Source organism: Arctopsyche grandis, chromosome 9 (genome assembly GCF_051622035.1).
Source record: "Arctopsyche grandis isolate Sample6627 chromosome 9, ASM5162203v2, whole genome shotgun sequence".
Lineage (NCBI taxonomy): Eukaryota > Metazoa > Arthropoda > Insecta > Trichoptera > Hydropsychidae > Arctopsyche > Arctopsyche grandis.
Genome location: NC_135363.1, coordinates 19,495,025 through 19,510,574, shown reverse-complemented (window position 1 = coordinate 19,510,574; position 15,550 = coordinate 19,495,025). Strand labels below are relative to the sequence as shown.

At 32.1% G+C, this 15,550-nt stretch overlaps 1 protein-coding gene across 6 annotated transcripts in view; it reads left to right on the top strand.

Moving 5' to 3' along the window:
- KaiR1D (Kainate-type ionotropic glutamate receptor subunit 1D) overlaps window positions 1-15,550 on the top strand; it is a 100,635-nt gene that overhangs the window by 50,252 nt on the left and 34,833 nt on the right. For all 6 annotated transcript variants that reach the window (XM_077438977.1, XM_077438976.1, XM_077438974.1 and 3 more), the window contains exon 5: window positions 4,459-4,616. In XM_077438977.1, the coding sequence (XP_077295103.1) occupies window positions 4,459-4,616 (158 nt within the window). The remainder of the gene's footprint in view (window positions 1-4,458; window positions 4,617-15,550) is intronic.

Genomic DNA, 15,550 nt, shown 5'->3' with positions numbered 1-15,550 from the left:
TAATTATTATAGTATTTTAATACGAGTATAAATAAAGGTCTGTTTACAAAATTATCTAGCAATGCACGTCAAAAGCTCGGCATAACACTGCCCGGAAAAGTCTACTTCTATTCATACAATACAGCACCACCCGTTTTCAGAACGTTAATGCTTGTTTTAGACAAGTGCAATGCAAAATAGATTTATATATATATGTACATTACAGAGCGCGACGATACAGCGCAATATTGCCTGTCAATATTGTCACAACATGACGTTTCCGAAAATATTCATAGGAATATAGCAACTTTGTTAGTACGGGTGCACTGGCCACTATGACGTCACGTTATTCATGACAAGTATGTACTGCTGTATAATATGAATAGGTTGTGTCCGTTATTGTTGCTTCGGATACGTCACGTACACATTACGAAACATATGTATTTGTATAATAAAGAGTGTAATAAATAATATTTTTCGTATTGCTATTTAATACAGTTTCGTCAATTATTATATCTATGTAGGTCACAAAACTTTTCTTTAGTGGATTTATAGGTAGTTGTATAATAAATATCTAAATTAAAATTGAAAATTGTATTGAAAATTCATTCGAGATATTACACTAGTCCGAGAGAGCTGTTTCGATTTTTAAACCGCTAAACTCACCAACCATGGCCTGTTGGAGGTAAGAGATTCAAAATGATGGTGGAAGGGAGGGGTAATTTCCGCGAACTACTCGAATAATAATTGGCAAAGTTGGAAGCGACGCGATTGTCAGACGCCTAATTCAATTCCGGCGGCAATGTTTCAATTAATGGTTCTCAAAGGCGAATTTCGAGAGTCGGATTAAAACGCGCCCTTCATTCCCCTCTCTTATGCCCTCCCCATATTCTCATCCTTGGTTCTTACTGATATAATCCTTGTAGAGAGAAAGAGTTCCTTGAGGTACGAGATTGAGGGGGTTTTGGGTTAGTTTTATTCATATTTAATGATAGACGCCACGAAACGGCAATTCTTGTTATCGTTCAATTAAGCGCCGGCTTGTCGCCGATAATAAATTCAGATGTGTTTATTTTCCTGATGAAAATATAATGATCTCAAAATCACTCGTGTATATATAATATACAACACTCATAAAATGTGAAATTCAGAATATGTACATATGTATTATATACATGTATGTATTTTAAAAATTGACTAACTAAATAGTTCAAATGTTAATTCACGGTGAGAATTTATCGTCATGTTTCGAGTTTGAATTGCCCGTTCATTCATTAAATTCAACTTTATTAAATATTGATAAGCCCACCGTCCTTGTTCTATGGACTGTGATGATTAATGACTAATAATCCATTTGGGATTACAGAATCTCTCAGCCGCGAACGATTCCTTCGCGATCGCAACTCGAGAGAGATTACGAATTTTCTCAGCTCCACCTCCCTCTCCTTCATATGAATTTTAGAGAGGAAGGCTCTCTAAAAATCGACTTATATATATAATATATATATATATATATATATATATATATATATATATATATATATATATATATATATATATATATATATATATATATATATATATATATATATCTAAGCGGTTTTGTATGTATCTAAGCGGTTTTTTTCATTGAAAAGTATAGTGAATAGCGAATTTAAAGTTGAGTTAAGATCTTGAATTGCGAAAAATTTATTTTGTATTTCATTTGAAGAAATTTAAATATTCAATATCGTATATGCATGAGTATAAAGTCTATTTCACTTAATAATGGAGATTTTATCAATTTAAATGCAAAATAAACTAGGCTTTAAAATGATATTCAATTCAAAATTTTGAAACATGCATAAATATATTTGCATAAAATACAACCAATGCATTGTTTGTTTTTTAAATATACATGTACATATGTATACCTACATAGTTTGTGTCAAATTTGCATAAAATATTGATCAATTTATATAAAATATTCAAAAGCTACGTAAAACATTACTACATACTTACAATGATATTATTGCTTCTATTAGAATATATATTTAATATGAACCGTTATATTTGAAAGTGGCCTAAGTCCACTTTTTCCATTTCAAAAAATTTCTCGCAAAACATTAAATATAATGTTTTGCGTTTAACAATATTTAAAAATACTGGTGACGTTTATTCTACTTTTTCGGGATTCTGAAAATATCGAATTGAAATAAATGATGACAATATGTGAATTAAGTCAAACAGAAATAGTATTTTTGGAACTGAAATTTGGTCTTCGGCCACTCTCAAATATAACGGCTCATATGTAATTAAATTCAACAAATATAGTATTAGTTTGTTGTTGATAGTTTAAATAACTCCAATTTTGAAACATTTTCGTTTTTGTAAATTCCATTCATAGCATTTTTACTAGATTCAATTGTAAAATATTCCAAGTAATAAAATACTAAGGAGAAATTTACATTTCTAAAAAATACTTCACGCTGTCTGCTTTTATAATTTTCTCCAAACCGTGTATAAGAAAATGAAGAAAAAAAGAGGTTAAAAGAATTAACGCTTTAAATTGCGTCGTTAAACGTGAAACTCTCGATTTTTTCGTTCGTAATTAAAATTCTCAAAAACGCATTAACTAAAAAAAAAAATCTAACTGTCATTTACAAAAATCTTATTTGTGTTACATTTTATAAATATATTTATGTATGTATGAATGCTTTTTTCCGGCAGAAACCGTGTCGAATGTATCGGAAAATGATTCGGATCGCTGAATCGCACTAATTTGCATGGGAATTTCTCCGTTAATAACGCATTCAAATTCGCATTAACGACGATAACGTCATTACAGGCTACACAGGTGAAACGAGCAAATTCGTCTCGCGATATAAATTGTATTTAGTCGCCGGAAAATTCGTTAATGCTGATCAATTTTAAAATTTAATGCTTGTAAAGTGTTTTAAGCGATTTCGAGGTATCCGAGTGTTTTGTGCTCAAACGAGAGTACACAGGTGGATAAAGAATGTTATTTTTTTTCCTACGTTTTCCTCTCTTTTAAACAACATTTTCGCTATAATTTCCCAGAAGACTTATTGCAATACAAAAACGCCCCGTAATATTATGTTTAGTTCTCTGCTAACACTTTAGCGCTTACTCTAGAGAATTTCAACATGCTGCATTTATCCTATGTAACCCTTTTGTTTCGCAAAAAAATATCTTACCTGTCGGACGTAAATTTCAAATATTACATTAGACAGAGCGCAACTAACTGATTGTAAAATACTATATATTTTTTAATATATATTAATTATTTAATTACTTCGTGTAGAATATTGTCATATGACTATGTAGTCACGCGGTTAAAATGCAATTAGCCGTGTACTGCGAACAAACGGCCGGTTAAATTTAACCGCGGATGCAACCACTTAACTGCGACGCTCTAAACCAACTTTTCCAACGGACATACATACATATATATAAATGCGCAATTCACACACTGCAACCTTCCCCTTTAAAAGTTTGGACATAAAATTAAATAAAATAGTATTCGCTCCGACGTAACAACCCATTCAAAAGTTAAGTGAGTTCATATAATTATAAATGCTGCACTCGGTTGCCTCGTAAAATTTCATACTTATAGGAATTTTATATTTACATTTATTTAATACTATAATATTCATAATTAAAATCATTCAGTGTACTATGTACATATATTGGTCGATTTAAAGGGCGACAAAAAATAAAAAGTTTCGAATATAAATGTTTGTAACGCTGAAAAAAATGTCGAGACTCAATTTCAGGAATGCCATTTAGCGTGTCGTATTTCATCAATCAGTTCTTAATCGATTCTTTCAAAGCATTCTTGGGTCTTATAACGTATATAAGTCGGTCTGAAATATACTTATTTTCTTCTGTTCCTTTTGATGATTGGAACTTTTATAACAAATTGCCTTGCGGATTATTTGTAGACAATGCCAATTATTTTATATTGGTTTATATTTGAAATAAATACTAATTTTTGATACGTGTTTTCATAAATATAAATGTATACATTTTAGAGCAATAAAATATACGCGGTAGTGAAATTCATAGTTTTAACGTATTATATTTTGCAACTATTTGTATTCCCATCATAAAAATCTTATGAATATATTTCACATACAATGCCAAGAAACCCTTATCGTAACGTAATGTTCCATTGTTTTCGCATCGCAAACACATAAAACCTCACAAACTAACATCATATCGCATTTTATAGACATTTACTTTCCGTTTGGGACTTTCATATTTTTTCCGAACAAATTGAGCTCAATTTCAAAATCGTTTCCCGTAAAATTAATCGAACTTGAAATGCATATCGCAAAAAAAACCAATTGCTCGTTTGGAATATTTCGAAAAGAATGAAAATTCACCTCCATACGATTGAAAAATACGATAATATTATACGAGTTCTGCACAAACAATGTGTATATATTATATATAAATTTATGAAATGGATTTCAGGCTTACGTCGACATTGTGAAGGCATGGGGATGGAAGTCCTTCACCATAATCTACGAAAACAATGAGGGACTTGTCAGACTTCAAGAGCTTCTCAAATCCCACGGCCTCTCTGAATTTCCGATTGCAGTCAGACAGCTGGGAGACGGCACAGATTACAGGTGAGAATTTTAGTATTTATTTATACAGCGAGTGTGTTTGCATGATATTTGATTCAGGGACGTATCTAAGACAATCGCCTCGGTGCCTGTGTTTGATTGCGGAATTACTCAAAATTCGCACTTGTCAACAAAGTCTGTTCGTGTTGGTTAACCGACGCAACCCGTGCCAGAAGTTAGAGTTGTCGTATCGGTGCCATAAATCCACATTGTGTCGTCGTAAATAAGGCAAAAATCAACCGAGCGACTAGTTTGAAAGTTTCCCCGCAAACATGGGCAAACTGGCAGCATTGTGTATATTGAACAGAGTCCTGCGGATAATTGGAATTGGCCTACGAATTTGGGAAATGCACGATTATCCGCAATATACTGGGTAGATTGTGCCAATGCAGATAGTTCTCAGATAACTTCAACGGCGTGACCCACATATGCGAGTAGCAAAAACTTTATCAATTAATATCAATGTGATTGCTTTCCAATGGTCTATTTTTGCCTCGGATTATTTTTACTTCGGCGTAAGCTCGCGTGATATAATTATGATAATATAAAATTTCGAAGTGAGGAAATTTAAGTGCATATTGAATTACATGGTAAAATCTGCCGTAAAAGGTATATTTAATTTCCTATGTATCTATTTTTGCGTATAAAATTTTATGACATATCATTTTCCATGGAAGACGTGTTCGAAATTTCGTTTAATAATATAAGCTTTCGTTTCACAAGTAACGTTCGCGTTTAACTGAAATTTACTGAGCTCACATTACAAACTTCGACCTAAATTTCTAAAGCTTGAAAAGAAAAGATACGAAAAGAAATTTGTTGCACGAAGGCAAAAAAAATGATAATAAATGCTTTCAGATTGAGTTTTTTTACGCTAGAAACTTTTGCTTACTCTCGAATCGTTATTTAATACTAAAAACTTTCAGTATGAAAAGTATCTTATACATAAAAGCCACTCAATACCTTATTTGTTTAAGATTCGAAACGCACTGGAGATTTCCTGTTTTTGCGATTTTATGATTCTTAATCCACAATTTTAAACACGAACGAGATTCAATCATATGTGTGTAAAACACTCGCGATGAAAAATATGAGTGATATTTTTAATGGCGTCGTAAAAAAAATTACATTTGACGTTTTGATCTTGTCGTAGATTAAATCTCACAATTTTTAAATCCAAATTTTGTTGACCAACTGCAGAAACAAAATAATTTTAATATTTTCGTATTTTTTTTTTATAAATACATATTTTAAATTTACAATACATACTTTAAATATCAGTATTTCTCTGGATTCCATACAATTTCAATTGTGTCAGCGTAACGTCACTTTAAAATTCAATCAATTGTAATTCCAAAGTTCCAAAATCCACTGGGAAAATAATCGAGATAATTTTCGCTAGACAGCATAATTATTCGTATTCATATTTAAAGGTTCGTATTATAAGAAACTGCCAATTTAAAGTCAATTAACTTCTTGATTCAATATTTCTAGTTTTAAAAGCCATTCCTTATTTTGAATAGGTACGCACTACTATTCTTTCTCTCAATTAAAAGTTCTTATTTCAGGTAATGACTCTTAAAACCTATCAAAAACAAATCCTTTGCTCAACCACCTTCATTATAAATCGGAAAATCTTCGTGAGGTGTCTCAACTTCATCCAAAAGAGTTTTAAATATTTTTCTTTGGTAGAAGTTAATTGAAAAAATTATAATAATAATTTGGAAATAATTATTATTTTCAAAATTCACGATCGTAATAATTGAGATCGACCAGATGCTGCCTCGCAATTGACTAGTTGATCGCGATGGACTGATTGGAAAACCCTTGGTATAAATTATACTTGAATGGGGGGTAACGATGCCCCGGGTGCATCATGTTTGGGGGCGCCGCGAAAGCAACCTATAATAATATTTTCCACAAAATATCAAAATTTTATTATCTTAGGTTCACTTCGAAAAACACAATGTGAGCAGGTGGCGAATATAAGTCCTTTCTATACATATATATTTTATATTTGAGTATATTCTGGGGGGGAGAGGAGCGCAAAAAAAATCTTACTCCGGGCATCACTTACCCTCGCTGCGCTACTGCTTTTCCGTATACTCAATTGCGAAAACAAATGTATGAACAATAAAATTGATTCTAAATAATAAAAATATAATTTATATTTATATTATATATTACAACACTAGATGAAGCAACGATCAAATAAACTCATGAGTACATACTAGTAGCTGAGAAGGGAAGGGGATGCATCCAATCGAAAAGTTTGATAACTGTAGCCACAAAAGCAACATGCCGTAGTTATACCTAAATTATTCACCGCGTACTATTCCATACATTGATATCATTGTAGCGAGCAGTGGAAAAGTGCCCCAGGCTACGATTTCGGCCTTCATTCACGCGGACAGGACGATTTGCCATCCGGCAGTTGGACCGAACCGGGAATGATTTTAATCTCGGCACCGATCAAATATTCACGCGCGGAAAATTGCCACTGCAGTAGTCGCGGCTCATCTCGCACGCCGGCGGAAAATTCGCGTAATCGCGTTAAATCGTGTTGGGAGTTTTTCGAGGCGCGAACAACAAACGCGTGTGACGGTGAGTGATCAAAAGAAAATGGAACCAGTTTCCGGTCCGGTGACTGCGCCAGTCGTTCTTCAGAGCTCGCGTTTCATGCTCGAATATAAACACTGATAGTTTCGACTCGAAATAATATTACAAAGTGAAACGGTGTTATATTGAAAACGGTCGCTTTGCTTTGATAATTATATAGATGGGCTGCTGCGAGAGCAGATAATGTGTCCACTTGGAGAACAAAGCACGCAAATAAAATTGAAGTCTATTCCGATACGTTCCCTTAAATAGTACATATATATGTATATACATGCATAAATTTGTATGTGCATTTTTAGGATGGGAAATGCGCTGCGGACGAACTTGAAATATAATTTAAAATAATCCTTTCATGTTTAATAAAATATACATATAAATGAAGTAAACATATAACCCCAGTGAACATGTTGAGATTATTTAAACTATGCTTTATTTCAACACTTGACCAAAATTTTCTCAATGAAAATGCATATGTTTGACTATTGTACAAAGCTGAATTTATTTTAACCTATTTGTCTGGTAGCCTGCGCTCATCATTATTTTCATAATTGAATGTGATGGATAATTTAGTGGAATTTTGATCCTCTCTCTTTCATTTGTTTTGTATTTGCGGCTGGTTCTTATATATTCCCTACTTTATATTTCAGTATTAGATATTTTTACTTATGTAATCTGCTATTATTATAATGCTTCAGTTTTTTATGATTATGAATAAATGTATTTTTGTCTTATATAAATATACTATGTTTGTTATATAAAAATTTATACTTACATACATACATACATACATACAATATGTACAATGTACATATTTTTATTTTTCTAATCTCCCTGTAGTTTTATAACAAAAATAAATAAATAAAAACGTTACGAACAACTTGTATGTGTACAATAGTAGTTTCGAATACACGTTTACTCAAATACAATATATAAGATTGAGATTGTTCTTTTGTTGATTGAGTCCTACTTTCAATCCACTTTTCAAATGAAAAGTTTCACTTTATCATGAACAAATCTCATTACTGTGTACCGTTAATACTTCGACTTGTAGTAGCTTATTATAGATTTTGAATACATGTTGTCTAAAGCATGTCCCTATTTATTTTGCATGTTCAATTTCCCATCCAATTTACATAGCTGAAAACACAGAGAGGTATGCGGAACGTTTCTTTTACATAGTTTTGCACATGCAAAATATCAGCTGCTAGGACAAATCTGTACCGTCGATTCTCTTCGCAAACCTTACCCCTTGAAGTTTCTTCAGTGATGTTTCATCCTTGTATTGACATAGGATTGAGAGGGATCGATAACGGTGATTCTTATGTTTGAAGATGTGTAGAAACTTGCTGAAATGATAAGATCGCACAAATTGACAATGATATGATGACATGCAATACAGCTGGAGTCTACCCACGCGTTCCGTGCCACACTTTTGAGTGTGTTCTTTCCACAGTGTTTCAACATCCGTTTCTAGAATTTCAGAGCAGACTAAATTATTGTAAAAAATGCCCATGTTAATGTGTTGCTTGACGGTGTTCAATGTGTGTTTAATTGAATAATTTTCCTTTATCAATAAATTCGAATCGGAGCAAAATTCAGAGCTATTGTGAGATTCTGTCCACTCCATTGCCCCGGAACAGTTTAATGAACAATTAGTTACAACTCGGTATTAAAAAAAAGTATCATTGTTCTGTCTATTGTATGTATACTGAATGTGATTTACCTTTGCGATCGTGATGTATTCAATGCATTCTCTTTTGTTTTCATATTGCATTAAACGTAAATACGATATTTGCTTATATTATATACGTACAAATGGAACCTGTAATGGCTTGAACGTATTGAAAAATAATAAGTGGTCGTTGAATTTATTTTCCGTTGTCGGATGCAGCGCAGGAGAATGGACCGTTTCGCCCTAATGGTTCTCCTATACACTACCACTCGATGCAGCGAACGAAGGCCGTGTTGCACTTGAGTACCACTGGAGCAGATGAGACCCAGCGTCCATTCGACCAAAGGTGCTTGGGGAAAAAGGGAAAAGCATGCCTTATTATTTTGAACCTCGAACGTTTCATAAATAATACAAATGTACGTACATGAATAGTAAACGTTCGTTTATACAAAGTGAGTGGAAACAATTAGACGATTCGTATCTTGGAAAATAAGAACCTTAATTGAAAATAAAATATTCAGTAACAGAATGAAAACGAGTTCGAATTTTCGCATGATCACAGAACTTCATCTATTGTTACTACGTACATAGATAAAGTAAAAAACTAAAGTAATAAAATGTTTCGAGATCACTTGAGAAACATTTAGATAAAAAATGACGTTAGCATATTGTAAAAATGTGTTCATATATACATGCTACAGTCTATAACTATAATTGTAGTTGGTACTAGGTTAAATCGAATATATTCCAACAAGTCAACAAGTCATATAATAACTGAGTCGTCTAGTTCCAAAACCCGGTAAAAGCATTTCACTCATTTGTTGGTAAACGAAGTTTTTCTGCCACAACTTTATTTAGTGGATTTCATTTACAAAGTTTTATTTTAATGGAAGATATACGATGGAAGTTATTTTGCAATTCAGTTTTTTGGAAAATTTTTGAGATTAAATGAAATATTAAAACTTGAAAACGATTTTGCCGGTGTTTGTTCCCGAGTTGTCCTTTCACGGCGATTCCGTTCCTTTGCTCACGATTTCTTTCGGATTGTTTTCTTTCTTGTATTTCCATCTTTGGTTTTTTCAATACTTCGAGACAGATCGTCCATGATAACAGCTATTACGAAAGAAATGCGGAATGACAGTTGCACCCAGGTAACCGGCCGAAATGGCCGCCATCTTGCCATATGCAGTGTTCTGATTGGCTGTCGGCAGTTTTGCCGTTAATTCGAATAAACAGAGAGAATTTTTGCCGTTCTTTGGAACAAAACAAGATTTTAAATATTTTTTTTAGTCATTTAACTTGGTTTTAGAAAGAATTCAAGTATACAGTATTGTGTGAAAATATTCCTAGAATCGGAATACATTTTTATCTCCGTTTTGATCAAATATGCAGATAACGGGTTTTGGAACTAGACGACTCAACTATAAGACACACTTAAAGTGTAACATAAACAGTGTATTGTAGTTTTGGTTTGATTAAGGCCCATCTCATAACGGAAAGGTTAATTGGCCTCCAAGATCTTACAATTTAACTCCTTTGGTTTACTTTATTTATTTTTTGGATTATTTTGAATTTCAAGTGTATATACATATGTATACCAATAATTTATTGGAAATTATCACATGTAGTATGTATTTACGAGTATGTGTATATTTATATATTAGAGGCAGCGAAAAGAAATATCGCGTTTTTTTGGTGTCATGTCAGAGTAAGCACATCAATTTTGTTATTATTTTGAAGCTCTGTTCGTACTGTTATTGTTTTTAATTTTTACTTTTCAATATTGTAAAAATGTGAAAGCCAGAGATCGACGAGATGCAGTTGCCGTGTATTTTGATTCGAATTCGAAATTTCATCGAAAATGTTGATTCTTGGATGATTATCTGTAAACAAAACTACATACATATGTATGTTTGTGAACGTGATCAAGACATATTAATGATGTTTTGTTCCAAATTCTTCCCGGATTTTTAGATTTCTGGTGCCCATTAAGAAAACTTCCGCGCCTACGGTTGGATCACATTTTTAATTTAATTTAATTTAATCTAATTTAATTTCTTAATATTTAACAATTTTTATTTTTACTCCAGAACTTCATTCGGTTAAGTTTTTAAAATATATTTCTATTTAAATATGGTGTTTAAGCTTTTTTCTAAATTTAATTTAAAAAAAATTTTTAATGATGCGGCCCCATCATTAAAACTAAAAGTTGAATGCTGTTTGCCGACCCCTTGTCTTAATGGTTTCAAACTCATATTGCATTAAAGATGCATTTGCTTTTTAACTACATATTAATTTTCGACATGCACGGTCTACAGTTATGATACAATCGAGTGGAAATTCACTTTCGCCTGGTAATCGATAGAGCGCACCGGAAATCAGGATAATTGATTACAAATTGAATAATATTTATTTAATTGGAAAAGGGAGATTGATACAACATTTTTTTCGGAATTCCCATTGTTATGTGTATATTCTATAATATGTCTAGTGCGACTATCGATCTGTTAAAAATAAGGAAAAACGTTTTCAATGTTGAAAAATGTATAGGAGGCGACAGTTCAGTATTTCAAAAACAAATGGGATATTCATGCAGGGGCACAGCTGCACGAAGCTGCATAAAAATATAATTAAAAGGAGAATGCATTCGATATAGGGGTGGTTGTGCAGCTGCTGCTGAAACCGCAACTACACTCCGAGAGTAATATTATGCTGACAAGAACCACACTTTTTAAAACAACGTTGAAATACTAAAATATACGCCCAATTTTCAAATCAAATAAATCAGACTTAAAAATAAATTTTATTAATAATGCATTACAAAACATTTATAATACCGCAAATAAATCGAAGACTCGTATTTTGAGTTTTCTATGACTGAACCTGATGTTTAATTCTTGAGTTACTTCTACATACATACATATATGCCAATTTTTTTCTTACCATCTTTTCATAAATACAAAAATAAATTTTTGCATTGTCATCATCATCATCATTTATAGCTATTCGCTACCTTATGCTGGATGAAGACCTCCCTAACATGCTTTTAATCGTCTCTGTTTTGGGCAACTCTTACCAACCCATCCCACACATTTTCCACCAATCGCAAGTGTGACCTTTCTCGCATTACATTCTCTTGGATACCATTCGAGCACTTCTTTAGTCAATCTATCGTCCGTTCTTTTAGCTACATGACACACCCATTTCCATTTATATTTATTTACTCTCACCATTATATCGAACACCCTCCTCATACGTCTCACTGGAGTGTATTATTTTCTGATTTTACTAGCCAAAATTTTTGAGCCGATTTCATCGCCTTTTATGCTCTTTAGTAGCATATGAAATTATTATAAGTGTGTAAAAATATTATTTTGCAAAATATTTGAGTTGTATTAAAAAATCTTTTCCAAATTCGATTACCCAATAAAATTAATGCATAAAAAATTAAATATTAGAAAAAAAATTATTTAAAGCATTGCTATATGAATTTGTAAAAAAAAATAACTTACCGTCAATCTTAGTTTCGAAGTTATAATACAAGCTTTGAAAATCTGATATGCTATTTTTTCCCCTTGAATTCTTAGTTAAAGGTGAGTCTGTAAAAATGATAAATAAAAGATTAACCAAAACGTAAAATTAAGTACTTTACGAAGACATACACTTTAATTTCATATACCAGACGCGTTCAAAATGCTCCGATGAGCAATTTAAAATCATTAAAATATCACCCAAACTTTTCAATTCCACACCTATGTATGTATATGTATATGTACATATAAGGAGAACCAACCATATATTATTTGAAATTTATCTAAATTCCAAGAGCTGACGTATAATTTAAACGTGATTGATGTCGGTAATTATTATAGCCAACTAATACTTATAAAATCATATATGTAGATATGATATACGTATGTACAGTATATTTATGTATATATTAAGACGCACAAGCCCACATACGAGTAAACGTGATCTCAACGAGATCGGGATATCATCGTCGCTAAAACGAAATAAATTAAGCCACTGGCACAATTGGGGTATAATCGCCGCATTTCTGAGACTTCGCAATAAATACCTACTTTGCACAAACGTTAAATTTCGGCTGAAAGCGTCTCGATTTCGCAAGTGTGCGATTACAATCCAAGCGTTTGCCACGTGCACGGAGTATCGCAATAACGGGCAATATTATAAAACACTCGTGCGTGTCTGCGTAGGCATTGTTGGAGTGCTGTAATTTGATTTCGATGTCACGTGTTCGGGAATGTATAATATGTACCTATGTGAGTGAATTTGATACTTGACATCGTTCTTTGCATTACATGTGTTATATAATTAGATATTATGTATATCTACATAAAGTATATGTACATACATACATATGTACAATATCAAAATATAATTCATATACTTTTTAATACGTAATTTGACATAAACAAAAAGCTTTTTTTACGAATGGTTTGAGCTTAATACATATTTACATAAATATAAAATATTTATTTAAGCAGCTTGATGGGTGAGATACCTAGATTTTTAGTTTGTTTACAATATGTATTCATATAATGAATATAACAACGTCTATTCATATATTCAATCTACAAGAAAGATCTTATTAGAAAATGTTTATTAAATTACATTATAAATTGGATTAATAGCATTTTCAACTAAATTTTATTTAAATTATTAATATTATTTTGACAAAATGAAGAATTCTCTTCAAATATGCTATAAGTTTCAGAATGTCAATTCTTCGAAACCATTGTTTATTTAATAATTTAAGAACATTTGGGAGTGGTGATGATGGACTCAAGATGTTTGTCTATAATTATAAAACAATAGATAAATCAAAATAAGTAAAAAAATAATACAATTAGAATGAACTGAAAAAAGAAGAATATCAAAAACCAATTACAATTTTAAAGCGGCTTTTGTTATGTACTAATTAATTTGGTAGATACATACATAGGTCCAAATTTTAAGCACTTTATTTTAAAAGAAGGAATCTTTATTTTTTGTAAGAAATATCTCATTGGAGTCTGAGAGTATCTTCTTGTCAAACGTTAAAGGTTATTTATATGACAATTGTAGTGCGATTAGATCGCCTCTTATTTTTCTCATCTCCAATGTATAGAGATCCAGTCTTTTCAATTTCATATCAGATATTGTATAGGTACATATGTACATATGTACATATATGCAAATGTAATATAGTATTATTTTATTTTTCGATTTAAAACCGAAATACCGTTGCAATTTAATAATAAAAATTTTTGAACAGATTTTTACATACTATATATATAAAATTTTACGTACATATATAAAATAATGTGATTTTCTAATATTCATAGGATTATATATTATTCATTCAATTTTGATAAGCATCAACGTATCTTCTACGTAAGCTCCATTTAAGTACCATTGAAATTATTTAAGGAACTGTCAAATTACTTGAAAGCTTGTCTATTTGATCGATTGAAAGCTGTCAAATGCATATTAAATCAAAATTTAACTTCAGCTGGCGGCAGCGTATTTCATTCCAAACCGCAAACCTTACGAGGCATTGTATCTGTTTATATATTTTTACTTTATTTCGTAACAAATCAAACGTGAGAAGAATAATAATAACAACTCGCAAACAGTTCAGTAATAAAAGGGTAGGTTTATTTTCGTCATTTGTACGTTACGACCCCATAATCGCCGGTGAGTTACTCTCGATACTGGTTCGCTTTCGCTTGTTAAACGACAGTTTAGGACTCGCACACTCTTTGGGTACTTGTAAGCGAATAAAATAACCGGGTGACTCTTAAAATTTTACGTCATCTGAACCAACAAACGGCGCCCACACTCTCCGAACGTATTCGATATGGCGAAAAAATTCAATTTTACGACAACGGAGAACTGGAACAGACGCCTCGGTGGCGTTTTCGTGAAAAATAGTAAGGAGACGCACGTTTGATTTGCATAAGAAAGGAGTAACGCTAGAGCGTGCACTCGAATATATAAGGAAATTGAAAAAAAAAAAAAACGAAATCATGCCCGATTGCGTACTCATTCGAACGATTTCATTTTTTTCTGCACGTGGAAAAGTGTGATTGAGGATTTTTCCGATTTCATTTCGTTCTCGGTAGGTTCCAACAGCGCTTGGTTTAAAATTGCAGTTGTGTTTTGATTTGTACGAGGCTTGAGATTGAACGTTCTAGAGCTGTTCTCGATAATAGACAAATCCTCAGCAACCACTCAATATCCCGCAGGACATCGGTTCTCAAACTTTTTAATCTACATATATCACACAAATTTATTTCTATTATGTGAATGCGAATGTTTGTTTGTGCATATGTATGTCCTCTGTTAAAATCTGCAGCTTTTACATATGTCATATTACTGTAACTTATACCGAAGATGGTTATTGAAAGGGGACGAAACCTCAAGTAAAAGAAAATTTACTTCTTTATGTAAAATTTAAAATATACTTATTCTATTTTCATATGTACATGCTACAATCCGAGTGTAAGTTTTGTTCATTCAATATCATACCAGTTTGTTCATACACGAACCAATCTGGCCAGTGATAGTGTACACAAAATAACAAATTGACAAACGAACTAGCTTGTTTGTGCATAAACTATTGGGCTAAGTTTAAGTATTT